Source organism: Balaenoptera musculus, chromosome 11 (assembly GCF_009873245.2).
Source record: "Balaenoptera musculus isolate JJ_BM4_2016_0621 chromosome 11, mBalMus1.pri.v3, whole genome shotgun sequence".
In the NCBI taxonomy this organism is placed as follows: Eukaryota; Metazoa; Chordata; class Mammalia; order Artiodactyla; family Balaenopteridae; genus Balaenoptera; species Balaenoptera musculus.
This window is the reverse complement of record NC_045795.1, coordinates 95,122,496-95,136,877: the sequence shown is the minus strand read 5'-3', so window position 1 is coordinate 95,136,877 and position 14,382 is coordinate 95,122,496. Positions and strand designations below refer to the sequence as shown.

Genomic DNA, 14,382 nt, shown 5'->3' with positions numbered 1-14,382 from the left:
TTGGTGTCAGTGTTAGTATTAGCATTTTAACAGCCAGTATCGTACCCCAAATAGCCTCCACAAGGATAGAACCTCATCGTGAAAGGTTAACAACAGTTAAAATGTTGTTTAAAAAGCTAGTTATTTCTAAGTAGCACAGTGTTAGATTAATTATCCAACTTCAAAACTTCTAATTTGGTCATTAATTTTCAATACATGTAGACTTTTGACCATATTTTCTGCTTATTGATTTTGGACATATCTTGTTAAGTGTGTGTGTGTGTGTGTGTGTGTGTGTGTGTGTGTGTGTGTGTGTGTTCAAATATAAATGTAAAACTGCTATTGGAACATCTTCAGGGTGAGGGTTTTATGAAAAATCTGGCAAGGGGTCCTAGAATAAAATGCTACAAAAGTATAACTGTGCAGGTATATTTATCAATACAGGATACATATAAATAGATGCATAAGTATGTTCATGGAAATATTTTTATTGGCCAGTTCCGTCTACCTTGTGGTGTTTGGTATGCCTTTAACATCACCATCATGTCTATGTAACCAGTCACACTGAAATGTGGGCTTTTCACCTTTACAGAAATGGAAGAACATTAACATGTAATTGACATACTGCTTTTTTAGATGGATGAGATTTGATGACGCACTTGTGACATAGATATTATCATCTCCATTTTATCCAAGAGAATGCTGAACTTTAGAAAACCTCAGTAATTCTCAAAGCCACACCGCTGGTAAGTGGAGTGGCTTGGATTTGAACCCAGGTCTGTCTCAACCCGAAGCCTCTTCCTACGCCACACTGAATATCACAGCAATTCTCTATCTATTCCCTTTCCTTGGAATTGACCATTTTTTTCTGACGACACAAGAACAGAGCCTGTACATCCATTGTTTCTCCCTCCTCTCACCCGTCCCAGGATCTCTCCTATTGAAACGTCAACGTGAAGCCCATGATGTTGTTAATGGGCTTTTGTTTCCTTGTCCACAGACTCTCAAGCATTCACTGTAGTCATTCAGCCAACTATTTAGAAATGGATTGGGCCAAGATCATGGATTGCTGTACAATAGTTGTCAGGGTTAAACTCAGTTGTCTCCTGGTTTTTAAAGATCTCAGTTGTAGAGCATAAAGAATTACGTCAGAGTATTTAGAATAGGAACTACTTTCTGCTTGGCAATAAACCTTTGGCTACAACAAAATCAGCTCATAACTGAACAATAAGTCTTGAATGACTTAATGGCCAACCTGAAACCTCCTCTACTTTAAAACAGGAAGTATCGTGAATACGCTAAACCGCCTCATTCTGTATGGAACTAGTCAAAAAGTCCTGGAAAACAAATCCTAGGAGTGATATGTTTAATCTGAAATGCTCTCTTACCACCATAGTATTAGTAAAATTAGCAACTGGGGAGTTGAAGAATTTAACTCTGGTTAAATGGTCTTTCTTTCCTTTTCTTTTCTTTTTTTCTTTTTTAACAAGCTAGTGTCTGTATGTCCGTGGTCTTTGTGGTCATTTGCCGGGATGACTAAAGGCTACCCAGGTGTTGCAGATTGACCATGTAGGTATCAAATCTGGCATTTCATCCTTAATCCCACCTCTACTATTTGTCTTTCATAGGATGAAACTCCTCTGGAGTTATCTGGTAGATGTTTTCCCCACGTGGGGATGCCATTAGCATGGTAGTGTCTGGGCCTGTATACTTGGATGAATGTTTGCCAGCTTTATTCAATAATATGTGATGTGTTTTTTGTTTCTACAAGGCTTGGTTAGTAAAGAATCATAACTTTCTCCACATTCACGTTCCAGTGCAAGGAAGTTATGCTTCCAAAATTCTTGAATATTCCAATTTCTTTCCTATTGCTGCAGTTCAATGGGATGTCGAAGGTTCCCTAGCAGGAAGCTGACCCCCTAAGAGGAAGGGAACAAGGAAGGTGGCTCAACAGCTGTGTTTATGTCAGTTGGAGGGTTTGGGACCAAAGGATAGGAAGCCAGGGAAGGGGGAGATTTCACACTTCTGAAGCAGAGCCTCTGAAAGCTGCTTTCCAACAGGGAGCAAAAAGAAAACGGTGGCAAGAATGAGCACACTCTTAAGAGCAAACGTTAGCATTCGCCAAGGCAACCCAGCCCATGAGACAAGAACGGTCACAGTCGTTCTCCAAAGAAAGGCAAGCACACACCACGTTTGCCAGAGCTTCCTGACGCAGGCTGGGCAGATGGAAGGAAAGGAAAGATACTTACTGCTTGGGTCTACGTTTTCACAGAGTTCTGTCTTGGCCTCCCCGTTGGGTCTGTCACTGGGCTTGTGTGACAGCCGCGATGACATGGTGGCTGCTGTGACTACGGCCTTGAAGCTTCGCTTGCGTTTCTGGACATTGAGCTCAGGGTGGAAAATGATGATGTACACTTTCGGCATGTATAGCATCCCCAGCGCCACTGATGCACTTAGGTTCATGGAGATTGTAAGCGTGGTAGTTTGTATGTAGAGCTAGGAGACACAACACACAAGACACTATTACAAATAACATGACCGCAGAGGGAGGCTGAACACTTAACAACGATGTCGAGCATGGCTGTGTCTGGGAGAGAAAGCATAGCAATCCCCGGGGAGACAGAATGGCTCTGCACATTTCTTGGAGAGTTTATACATACATACATATATATATATATATATATTTTTTTTTTTCATTGATTGAAAATCATTGGGGGAATCCATGTGCAGGCCTGTCCTGGAGAAGCATCCTTCATTCAAGTTCAGGGTCGACCTTGAATCAGACTTGAAGTCCCTTTATTCAGAATGGCAGCTGGATAGGAAACCATGAAGATCATATTTGCAACCTTGAGTAAGAGGTAGTTGTTTTTTTACCCCTCATACATTCACAAAACAATTAACATTACATGATCTCTTGCTACATAGATAACTCTGGGACCTTATTTGAAAAGTCATTATGTCAATATTTGTATCTTTCTGCATGTTTTTAAGAAAGGGTTCACCTTCGCCATACCCACATAGTAGTGAGTTGAGTTTCCCTGGAAAGTAAGCCCTTCTTGCTTCATGCTGATTTACAAAACACCAATGGCAAGGGCCAAGATGTAGTGGTGTTGGCTTGTCCAGTCTCCATACATTGACAGTTGCTAAAAGGCTACAAAGCCTCATTCTGACACGTGTTATGTGTAGTTCGGATGGTGCCCCCATAGCTGTCCTTGTATCCTTTTGCTTCCTTGAGAAATCAGTAGAGCATCCTATTCACTTACTGTTCAATGTGTTAAATCATTGTCTTGCCTACATTGGAAAAGTTGAAGGTTGAAGGGGGTGGGGAATGGTAAGATCAGTAAGGGGAAAGCTACAGACAACTTGCCTTGGTCCAGTTGCATTATGAAGTGTCCTGGCATGACCCACAGCCCATCATGCATTTAGATATGTTTGTGTTTTGCATGACTTCTAAAGCCTAGATTCAATGTGAGGTGATGGATGTGTTCATTAACTTGATTGTGGTCATCATTTCACAACTGTACACATTGTCTACATTGTACACCTGGGAAAATAATGTCGTATAACCTAAATATATGCAATTTGTAGTCATCGATCATACCTGAATAAAGCTGAAAATAAATGAATAAACAAACAGGTAGATAGGTAAATGAATAAATAAATTTCAAGTACATTAAAAAAAAAAGAAAGCCCATGTGACTAGCTCCCATGGCCTTTTACATCAGTGGAAAACCTAGCCTCCTTACAATGTATTTGATCATGGTTTTCCACAACTATGTCTTCCCTCGTATCTGAGGATAAAATCCCCATCCTTAATAGATTCTGCAAGGTCCCACGTGGTCTTCCCCCTGCCTAATTTTTCCGACTAATTGCCCACCACTCTCCCCCACCTCTCTCCCTAGGACACCATCCATGTGGCACTCCTTCAGGTCTTGAAGATGCTGGGTTCATTCAACCACAGACCTTTCTACATGCATGCATGTGATTTTTCTTTATTCTTGTCTCCTTCTGTATGGAATGTTCCTCCTCTGCTTCTTAGAACATCCATCCCAGTCTGCCCTACCCCACAGCCTCAAGGCTAGGCCAGCTTCTTTACCCACAGGCACTCAAGACACTTGGTTTTTTTCTTTTGCTTTTTTGGTTTTTTTTTATTATGGCTCTCCGTTTGTAATCACCTACCCACTACCCTGATTGTCTGACTGCCCAACTCCCCAGCTAAGCCACAAGTTCCACAAAGGCAGGAATCTTGTGTATGTAGTGTGTCATTGTGTCTGCAGTGCTGGCAAAGAGTAGGCACTTAATGATCATACAATGGATGTGCTCATGTGTTCATATAACGGGCACATTTTTCCTACTGATGACTCTATGGTCAAACAGCCTTTCTCTAAATATACAAGAATTGCCATCAGACCTATTAGCTGCCTGGCCATTTCTGATCTTATTTCTTCAATCTGAGGCTCTGGAGAAGAAATTAAAAGAGACTTTGCCATCTCATCTGGAAGGAATACTGTTATCCAGCAAACATTAATTTGAATGTGCATGTCTCTGAACGCTTTAAGGGAGCTGCCAGCTGCTAACTGTATAATACATAGTAAATGTAAAATATAAAGACAAAACAATATTGAATTAATGATCCTTTTTTTTAACATCTTTATTGGAGTATAATTGCTTTACAATGGTGTGTTAGTTTCTGCTTTGTAACAAAGTGAATCAGCTATACATATACATATATCCCCATATCCCCTCCCTCTTGCATCTCCCTCCCACACTCCCTATCCCACCTCTCTAGGTGGTCACAAAGCACCGAGCTGATCTCCCTGTGATATGTGGCTGCTTTGGTTGTGAATTAGACCGTGTTTTAAAGTTCATCTTTTCCTGTGAGAGTACCTTTAGACCTTCAACTCCATTCTGCCCTGCTGCCTATCCTATCCAAGAAAGTCTTAACCACAGAACAGAGCTTTATGAACCTAGGCAATGTCACTTCCTTCCCTCATGGTCATTGCCGTCGTCCTACTCATGAGGGCTTTGCAAACCATGAATTAGCCAGTCTAAGAAAGAAAGGGCTATAAACTAACCCATGGGATCTTAAGCTTTGTTTCTCTTTCTCCACTCAAAAGCAAATTTTGCAGTTGAAGAAATCATCCATAGCTTGTTTGTGTTGAGTTTATGATTTATATATAACTGTAACTTACATATGCTTAGGTCCATATGTAGATGTTTGTGCCTGTATGTGTATACATACATGCTTTTTCTCAACAAAGACTACTTAGCAATTTAAGACTTCAAAAGTGATGCTGTTTATTTTATGTAGTGTTTAATTTCGTTATTTTCAGGCTAGAGTCCGTCAAGACTTTGATACTTGTTTTGAAATTTTTATAATTTCTGGTCACACTTCCGAAATCTATGAAAACCAAAAGGAACGTCATTGACCAAATTCCTGTGCCCCCAAATCCTCTATACATTGCAGAGTGGTTAAGAATGAGGAACCTAGAGCTAGTCTGAGTTCAATTCCCATTTACTTGTTTCGTGACCTTGGACGAATTACTTCACCTCTCTCTGCCTTAGCTTCCATATCTGTAAATGGGGATAACATTAGTCCCTACCTCATGATGTTATCTTGGTGACTGAATGAGTTACTATTTGTAAAGTGCTTAGGACAGGACCTAGCATGTAGTAAGTACTATGAAAGTATTTGTAAATAAGTTATATGGGTAGAAAGATAGGAAGGCTACAGTCTGCAGAGAACCCAGAGGTATTGATTCACAGGGATACAGCCCCACTCAGCCCCAGGAAGGGAGCTAAGTCACTCTTTTTTTTGGCCTTTGGTGGGACGCTCACCTTTTGACTCTGAGTTTTCATCCCAGCAGCCCCTTTAGTACAATCTTTTTAGCAAATTGCAACATATTGATTTTTAGTCTGAAGGCTATTCCTGTTTCACCCAGTGCTTATTGTAAAATGAACATTGTGTATTGTAAAATTACCCTGTGTGATTTGGGGTATTGTATACCGTTTTACTTTATCCTCCTTACAGTTTCTTCAGAGATGGGAAGGTGTTGGTGAGCATTATTGATCCCTTCTATCAGAGCACAGGGGTTCTGGCACGCACAGCTGAGACCAGGCGTCTCCCTAGGACTGACCTCATCCCGTCTGGCTGTGAGGCTCATCCCCAGTGGAGAGAAGTCCCCCCGACCACAGTCAGTCCTCGGTGGCTCAGGCTTGCGGGGAGGATGCTGACTGCCTTGCGACGTCCACGAGTTTGGATACTTAAGCCTTAATTGTATCATCAAGTTAAATACATTTCCAGAACCCAGTTTCTATTCCTTGGTTGAATGTGGCTTTTCTACCAACCACCATGTGTAATCCAGCTTATATAACTAAGGAACATCTAGGCAAGGGATTCAGAGTCAAGCCGGCGAAGTGTTTTTTATTTTTTTTAATCTTTAAATTTTTAAAATTATTATTATTTATTTTTTAAATTTTTGGCTGTGTTGGATCTTTGTTGCTGCGCGTGGGCTTTTCTCTGGTTGCGGCGAGCGGGGGCTACTCTGTTGTGGTGGGCGGGCTTCTCGTTGCGGTGGCTTCTCTTGTTGAGCACGGGCTCTAGGCGTGCGGGCTTCAGTAGTTGTGACACACGGGCTCAGTAGTTGTGGCTCGTGGGCTCTAGAGCTCAGGCTCAGTAGTTGTGGCGCACAGGCTTAGTTGCTCCGCGGCATGTGGGATCTTGCCGGACCAGGGGTCGAACCCGTGTCCCCTTCACTGGCAGGCAGATTCTCAACCACTGCACCACCAGGGAAGTCCCCAGAGAAGTGTTCTGCACGATACTCTAGAACAGCAGTTTTCTTAAAATCTGATGCACGGAATCCTTGGCTGTAACCATTCTGTGTCTCAGTTTCCTTATTTGTAAAAGGAAGATAATAATAGTTCAGTTTTCAAATGGTGGCTTTGGAGAGCTGATTCATTAATATATGAAAAGTGCTGAGACTTCCCTGGTGGCGCAGTGGTTAAGAATCCACCTGCCAATGCAGGGGACACGGGTTGGAGCCCTAATCCAGGAGGATCCCACCTGCTGCAGAGCAACTAAGCCCGTGCACCACAACTACTGAGCCTGTGCTCTAGAGCCCGCAAGCCACAGCTACTGAGCTCTCATGCCACAACTACTGAAGCCCAGGCTCCTACAGCCCATGCTCTGCAACAAGAGAAGCCACCGCAATGAGAAACCCGCGCACTGCAACGAAGAGGAGCCCCCGCTCGCCGCAACTAGAGAAAGCCTGCCCGCAGCAACGAAGACCCAACGCAGCCAAAAATAACTAAATAAAATAAATAAAAGAATTTATTTTTTTTAAAAAGTGCTTAGCAAAATGCCTGCGAAACAAGTACCCATGAAATGTGAGCTGCTAATATTTATACTCTGCCTAATATTTATATTAGGATGCTGGGGTATATATCTCCAGATAAGTCTTCCTTAGTAACTGCTGCCATATATTTTAAACTTTTAATATAGGTCTTATTTATTAACTAGAAAGTAGTTTCTAAAAATCCAGGCCTATTCATGTCTTGTCTGATTGACATGTACCAGCAAGTCTACTGTTAAAGACACAGCTTTGTGCTTAATGCAGCGCCAGGCAAAGCCCAGCTGAATCTGCCCTGCGCATTTTCTCACCTTGGCCTAAAAGTTCATTGTCAGATAAATGTGAGTGCATATCATGAGATGCCGTTGTTGCTTTAGAAATCGGTATAGCATTTAGGGTTACTTGAGTTCTCCTTCTGTAACTTTTGATTGCTAAGATACTGAGAAAGCTGAAAACTCTGTAGTGCTCTTGAGCGAACTTTGAAGCTTGCCATCTCTTCTGTGTAAGTTTCAGAATCAGTTTAACTGAAGACTATTTTGATAGATTCCAGGGCAAGCTGTTAGTGACCACATGCTGTAAATTCACTGTGACCTGTATTTACCAGATAGGCTATATGAGAGAGACCTTACTTTTCCACTGTTGGTGCATTCATCCACTTATCAGGTTGCCATATTCAGTGAGATACAGTCATCTATCAGTATCCATGAGGGATTGGTTCCAGGACCCCCTGAGGATACCAAAACCTATGGATGCTCAAGTCCCTTATATAAAATGATGTAGTATTTGCATATAACCTATGCACATCTTCATATACTTTAAATCATCTCTAGATTAATTATAATACCTAATGCAATGTAAATTCTATGTAAATAGTTGTAAATGCCATGTAAATGTTGTGTAAATAGTTGCCAGCATGCTGAAAATTCAAGTTTGGCTTTTTGGAACTTTCTGGAAAAATTTTCTTCCGAATATTTTTCATCCTCAGTTGGTTGAATCCATGGTTGTGGAACCCGTGGATATAGAGGGCTCACTGTACTACCAAGTGGCCTCACAGACCATTGTGATGGTGATAGGGCATTCTCCCTGCCATCAGGGAGCCACATTGTAGCGGCAGGAGGAACACAATCTAGAATCAAGTACTGCGTTAATGTAGTAACTGCACATCGCATCCTTTTTCTCACAGTGTCTACTGGCCCCTGCTTTCTTCTCCCCTTGGCATGTCCTTTGCTCACCTGTTCTGCCTCTGGTAGCCTGTTTGCATTTGATGTTCAGTCCAAAGATTCCTTCTACATAAAGCATCCCCACGTCCCCAGTCAGGACGATTGCCCTGTTGGCCCCTTTGATGAGGTACAGCTCCAAATAGCACTTAACCTAGTCTGAAGAATACAGTCAGTTGTGCTGTAATGCATGCTTTAAAATGCAAATTCATCCTGATGAGGTCGATATATTAGGGAACGATTTGAGTATAACACGAAGTTCATGTTTACAAATGTGTGATTTCTTCCGCAAGAAACACCAGGTGAGCACAGCAAACTGCACCCGGCCAAACCCAGCCTTGTGGGATACACGAAACACACACATGCCCCGCCCTCAAACATCTGCCCAAGTCCCCCTCCACAGTTTCACGATAGATCACAAGCAGCAACACTTCTGCCACTTGCTTCCAGGTGCAAACTTTAGGTCCTTTTTTAAATAAAGGTAAAGTGACATATGTATTACAATATTTACGCATTTCTTAGCCGTTGAACAGGTGTAAAAACGATGCCACCATTTTTATTAGATTCCTATCTTGTTTAATGTCACTGATGATATTTTTGCGTGTTACATCCTTAACCCAATTTTTCCCATAAGTCTAGTTCTTTCTATTGCACAATTTTGCTTAGCATGGTGAGTTTTAGGAACATACGTGTCACATTATCGCAGAACTGACTGGATAATAGATCCGATGTCTGCCACAAAGTGTGCACTTATTAAATTCTGCTTGCACAGAAAGTTCTACACTTGAAGCACGTATTAGATTTGAGAAGTAGCCTTGGCATTCACAGTTGCTTTAAGAAAAGCTATTATTTGTAGTCTGTAAGTTATCATCATCATTATTATTATTATTATTATTTTGCTATTATTTGTGTGCCTCTGTTTCCTCATTTCTAGAGTGGAGATTATAACGATAGACATCTTGTAAGGTTGCTGGGATCAAATTGGACCATAGTAAAATACACAGGAGGGTGCCCAGCATGTAGAAACCACTCAACCCAGGGTGTTATTATCACTGATTGATCTATTGGCTATAACATAAAATGCCTTATTCACTCTGCTCTTCTTTTTCCTATAATTTTAATACATTTTGAAATGGTCATCTTTCTTATGGAATCCACCGAATAACAACCTACTTTAGGGAAAGATATCTTGCTAAGTTTGCTTCCTGTTTTGTTTGAAAGTATACTCAAACCCCTGTTTTATCTGTCATTGACTGTTCTATGAGAAATAACCTATTATGTGCATTCCCAAGTGACCATTGACAACTGGGACAAGAAAGCTTTAGCGGAGTCTTTTGGTAAGATGGGAGAAGTTTCATAATTCTCATGACATCCCCAAGTCTGTACAATAAAAATGAAAAATGTATCTGATACAGTTAGAGTAAAGAGGAAGGGTACATCATTATCTGACAGATGTTTGAAACATTCATATGTCTAAGTTGAAATGGAAGCTCCTGGCAGGTAAGACCAGTGTCTTCGATCCTTACCACCTGCACCCCTTGCTTCCTAATTAGAGTCACCATATTTTTGAGAAATAATAATGATACATGGCTGGAAATGAGGCAGGGTGTTTGCAAAGGGACTTCTTCAATCATCCGGAGGGTCAACATACTGAAGGCTTTTGCTTAGTTATGAAATAATGCATGATGGTGAAAGGATTCGGTGTAATAATGAGGAAAAATACTGTTTTGGGGGGCGGGGGAAGATACTTGGATCTTCTAGAAGGATGGTATTGGAAAAACAAGGTGTTTCTTGTTAGAAGTGGTTTCAAACTTGGCCTTGGATTGTTGGTTGGTAACGTTGCGCAAGCTACTTCACTTCTGGCAAGTGACAGAGTCAAAATTCAAACCCTAGGAATTTGTTACCAGAGAGTCTGATATAAAACCCTTCTCATTCTACCCCTACCACAGAGCCCTTCTCACCGTTTTGAAAATTAAAAGATAGCACAGTGCCGGGTGGCATGCTCAGAAAATGTGAGTCTTTATTAGAGTACATGGCCCCATTTCTGTAGAGAGTTTTCCTGCTATTCTATTTAAAACCTGTTTTCTTTGAATAGGTAATATATAGATAGATGATAGACAGTATACATAAAGAAATACACACACACATACACACCAAATATTATGGGACACCCTCTGTGGACAGGCTTCTGGCATGGAATTATAAATAATGAAGGCAACTAGATAATTATTGGACAAGACCTAGTGTGACTGTGTTTCATTTTTCTCATTTAGTATCTCCAGGCAGACGTGATGTTAAGTCTACACACAATTACATTATTTATTTGGAGGGACATAAGACACGCACTCCAGGTGAATGCAAATGAGTTTCTGGAGCGTGAGATAGGTGATTATGTCATGCTTGAAATCACCTACATCTCAGTTCTTTGCTCTCCTGACCAGAAACCTGATGCTGTGTCTATTCCCACATCATCATCAGAGAGCTGCTGTTATTCCAACTGACCACATCCTTGGGAAGTTCAGGGTTCTGCTCCCCACGCCATCCTAACGAGCTGCGTGCCATCCTAATAGCTCATTCTTCCAGGCAGTCACTTCTGATTTTTCTGGGCACGTACTAGCCCTGTGATCCCTCAATTTTGATTTTAAGATTTTTTCCTCTTCCAACTACAAGGTAGGAGTTTTACTTTTTTATATAGCCAATGCTGGCACTATTTGTTCTACTGTATTATCTAAAAGGTTATTTACCATTCCTCCTGGTTCAAGAGCCGCACAGAAGTCAGGCCCCTGTCTTGTAGTGATTTAGCATACAAAGGCAAAGCATTTTCCCCACTGTCAGCCTCGAGAGGCACACTCCTGCCAGATTCCATTGGCTCCCCTGGAATCCTTGGCCATATTCTTCAAGACCGAACCTAACAGCATTTTGTAGGAGGCAATGTCAGATTCTGTCTTACAATGTGAAAATACTGGCTTGTACCTCACTGGGGAATACATTAGGCAATAAATGATGATGATCTGTATTACTTTGCAAGTAAACCAGGGCATTAAAAAGAAAAGTCTGAACTTAACGTATTCTATTTCTAAAGTTGTCATTTGAAATATTCCACTTATAGAAATGCAAAGCTGTCTAATCTTGCCAACTTTTAAGGTCACCTTTATAGTTCCTGTGAATAGAAAAAGACAGGAATCAAATGAAAATACTGATGTCAAATTAATGGCTAAAAGAAAGAGACAGTCTTGGCATTTCTTGGGAATAGTCAATGTGTTTCAAGTAGGACTTGTAAAGTGTTCATTGAAACTGGACCCAAGAGTGTCATTGACACGAAGGCAATGTCAGATTCTTATAAAAAGAAAGTATGTTCTTAATCTCAGTTTTCAAAGTCATTGATGATGACTTTCTGATGAATTTTGACAGGTTTTGATCGTGGCGGTTAGTTTTGTGAGTCTTCCTCTGTTCCTTTTGGACTGTATCTTTCCCATCTTGCCTCTGAGCTATAGTAGCTCCCTTCCTGCCCTTCAAATTCTTCCTCTCCTCTTGCATTAGCTCACATGTATCGCCTTTGCTTCCCTGCGTTTCCACGGCCACCGGTGCAGCACTGTGGGTGTGGTTGGAGACAGGTCCCCTAGTATGCTGTGGTACCCACTCAGCCAATGGTGTCTCTGGCCGATGGGCACAGCAGCCAACATCGGGGACCTAGGAGCTGAACTGCCCACCCAGGGGTAACTTGTGCTCTGAACTCCTCAGCAACAATCTCAGTTATGTAATGGTTTAAACCCAGAAGGAGAAAATAATTGCAATCAGACTGCCCAGAGAATTGTAGATAAACAGTTGCTCAGCCTATGCCCCTAATTGGAATGGTGAGGGCTCTGAGATGGGGCAGAGAAATAACACTCACCCTTCTAAGAGAAATAGAACAAGAGGAGTGAACCTGACCGAGGAGTAGTGGCTAAGTAGTACACGGTTTTGATCTTACCTTCACAAGATCAATTTTCCTTTCCTTTTGTTTCCAAGGTCCTGGATCATGGCTCTCAAAAGTAGTGTTTCCTACCCACTTACTCCCGAGGGCCTGCAGTCTGGCCTCTCTCACTGCCTCCTCTGTATCTGCCCCCTAAACCTTCCCAGACTTCCTACCAGGCCTGAGAGGTGTTTTTCCAGGTTTCATTCCACTTTAAAACTCAATGCTGAGGACAATAGTATAGGGGGCTCCAGCTGTCCTGATGCTTTAACTCAACTTCCCATCACACTTTGAATGAAGAGAAAATCCTTAACCTGGCCTCAGGAACTCTGCAGGGTCCCCCTTCCGCCTTCCCTCACCTTCTCTAACTCCTTCAAATATGCAGTGCTCTGTCCAGCCTCAAGACTTTTGCACATGCTGTTCCCTCTGCCTTAAATGCTGTTCCTACTCATCTTTTCCTGGCTACCTCCTACCTGCCTTTCAGGTCTCTGTCTCACTTCCCCGAGGAGGGCTTCTCTGACCCTCACATATAAACTATGCCCTTCCTCTCTTGTTTGCTCGTAGAACATACTATTTCCCTTCATTACATCAATCAGAAGTTGTGATTATTCACTTGCATGTTTATTTAATAATTATCCCCTCAACAGAATATTCTCATGAGAGCACAGACCGTATATTTTGACCTACTGTACATAACTCCTGGAACATAAAAGTACTCAGTTCATAACAGTTGAACAAATGAATGAGTACAATCTAGGAAATATATATTGTGCAGCCAAGAGCCATCAAACATACGACAAATGTACTGGCATTGGAGTCCAGAGTTCTGGGTCTGGAGGTAGGATATGCCACTTACTAGCTACTGTGGGATCTTAAGTAGCTCATTTAGCCTTTCCAAGCCTGGATATTGACACACCATGAGGTGACTAATGGCGTCTACCTCCCAAAGATGTGGCAGAGGAGATGGCTTGTTTGTTAGTGGTCCTACTTCTTAAACTCTGAACCCATGGTCAAAGTGCTGCCCTGCTACAATATATGTGTACGTAGCATCGGATAATGTAACCATGTCCAGAGGCTCTTGGGCTTTGAAGAACCATCATTTCTTCCCATTTTTCCAGATACTTTTTCCTCTAGCAATTTCATTGGCTTCCTTTTTTCCCCGGTCCTTTAACTGGGGCACTCCTCTGGCCCAGTCAAGGCATTCAGAACTAATAAACAGAGGAGGTAAAACACAGAGATAAATTATCCCCTATAATAGGAACAGAACCAGAATATTTTGTGGAAGTCAGGGAAGGAGAGAGCACTCAGAAGTGAGCAAATCAAGGCAGGGACCATGTTTAATTTATCTTGGCATCCTTGTGCCTGGCACAGGGAACAAGTTGAATGTATATTTGATGAATGAGATGGTCTTCACTCACTTGACAAACCCAAGCCTAATCTCCATGTCACAGCTCATCAGGTCCCCGCAGCCACACTGACCTCTTTCATTTCCCTGAATATGCCCTGCTCTCTTCTGCCACAGGGCCTTTGCATATGCTTTCCCCTTTCCCTGGAATGTTCCCCACTCCATCTACCTCATTCTTTTCATTCTTCAGCTCTCTACTCAAGCATCACTTCCTCAGCCAAGACTAGGTCTTACCATCCTGTTATAAGCTCACAAAGCAATCTTAATAATTCACATTTAAACATTTGTGTGTATGTGTGAGATTAGCATCTATCTTCCGCACCAGGAAGCGTCTGCTTAGCTCACTGTAGTGTCCTCAATGCCTAGCACTGTGGGTGGCAAAATCAAGGAGCTTCATTGATATTGTTAAGGAAGGAAGTTTTGGGGACACAAAGATAAGAGGTTACATTTGCGGTCTTTGGCTTTGTCTCTGGGTTATCC

At 41.9% G+C, this 14,382-nt stretch overlaps 1 protein-coding gene across 5 annotated transcripts in view; it reads right to left on the bottom strand.

The window, feature by feature from the left end:
- The window catches only part of GRM7 (glutamate metabotropic receptor 7), an 818,647-nt gene that overhangs the window by 10,456 nt on the left and 793,809 nt on the right, over positions 1-14,382 (bottom strand). For 4 of the 5 annotated variants that reach the window (XM_036869668.1, XM_036869667.1, XM_036869664.1 and 1 more), the window contains exon 9: positions 2,229-2,475. In XM_036869668.1, the coding sequence (XP_036725563.1) occupies positions 2,229-2,475 (247 nt within the window). Of the gene's footprint in view, positions 1-533; positions 2,476-14,382 lie in introns of those variants that run through there. The other variant, XM_036869663.1, reaches the window with a different exon arrangement.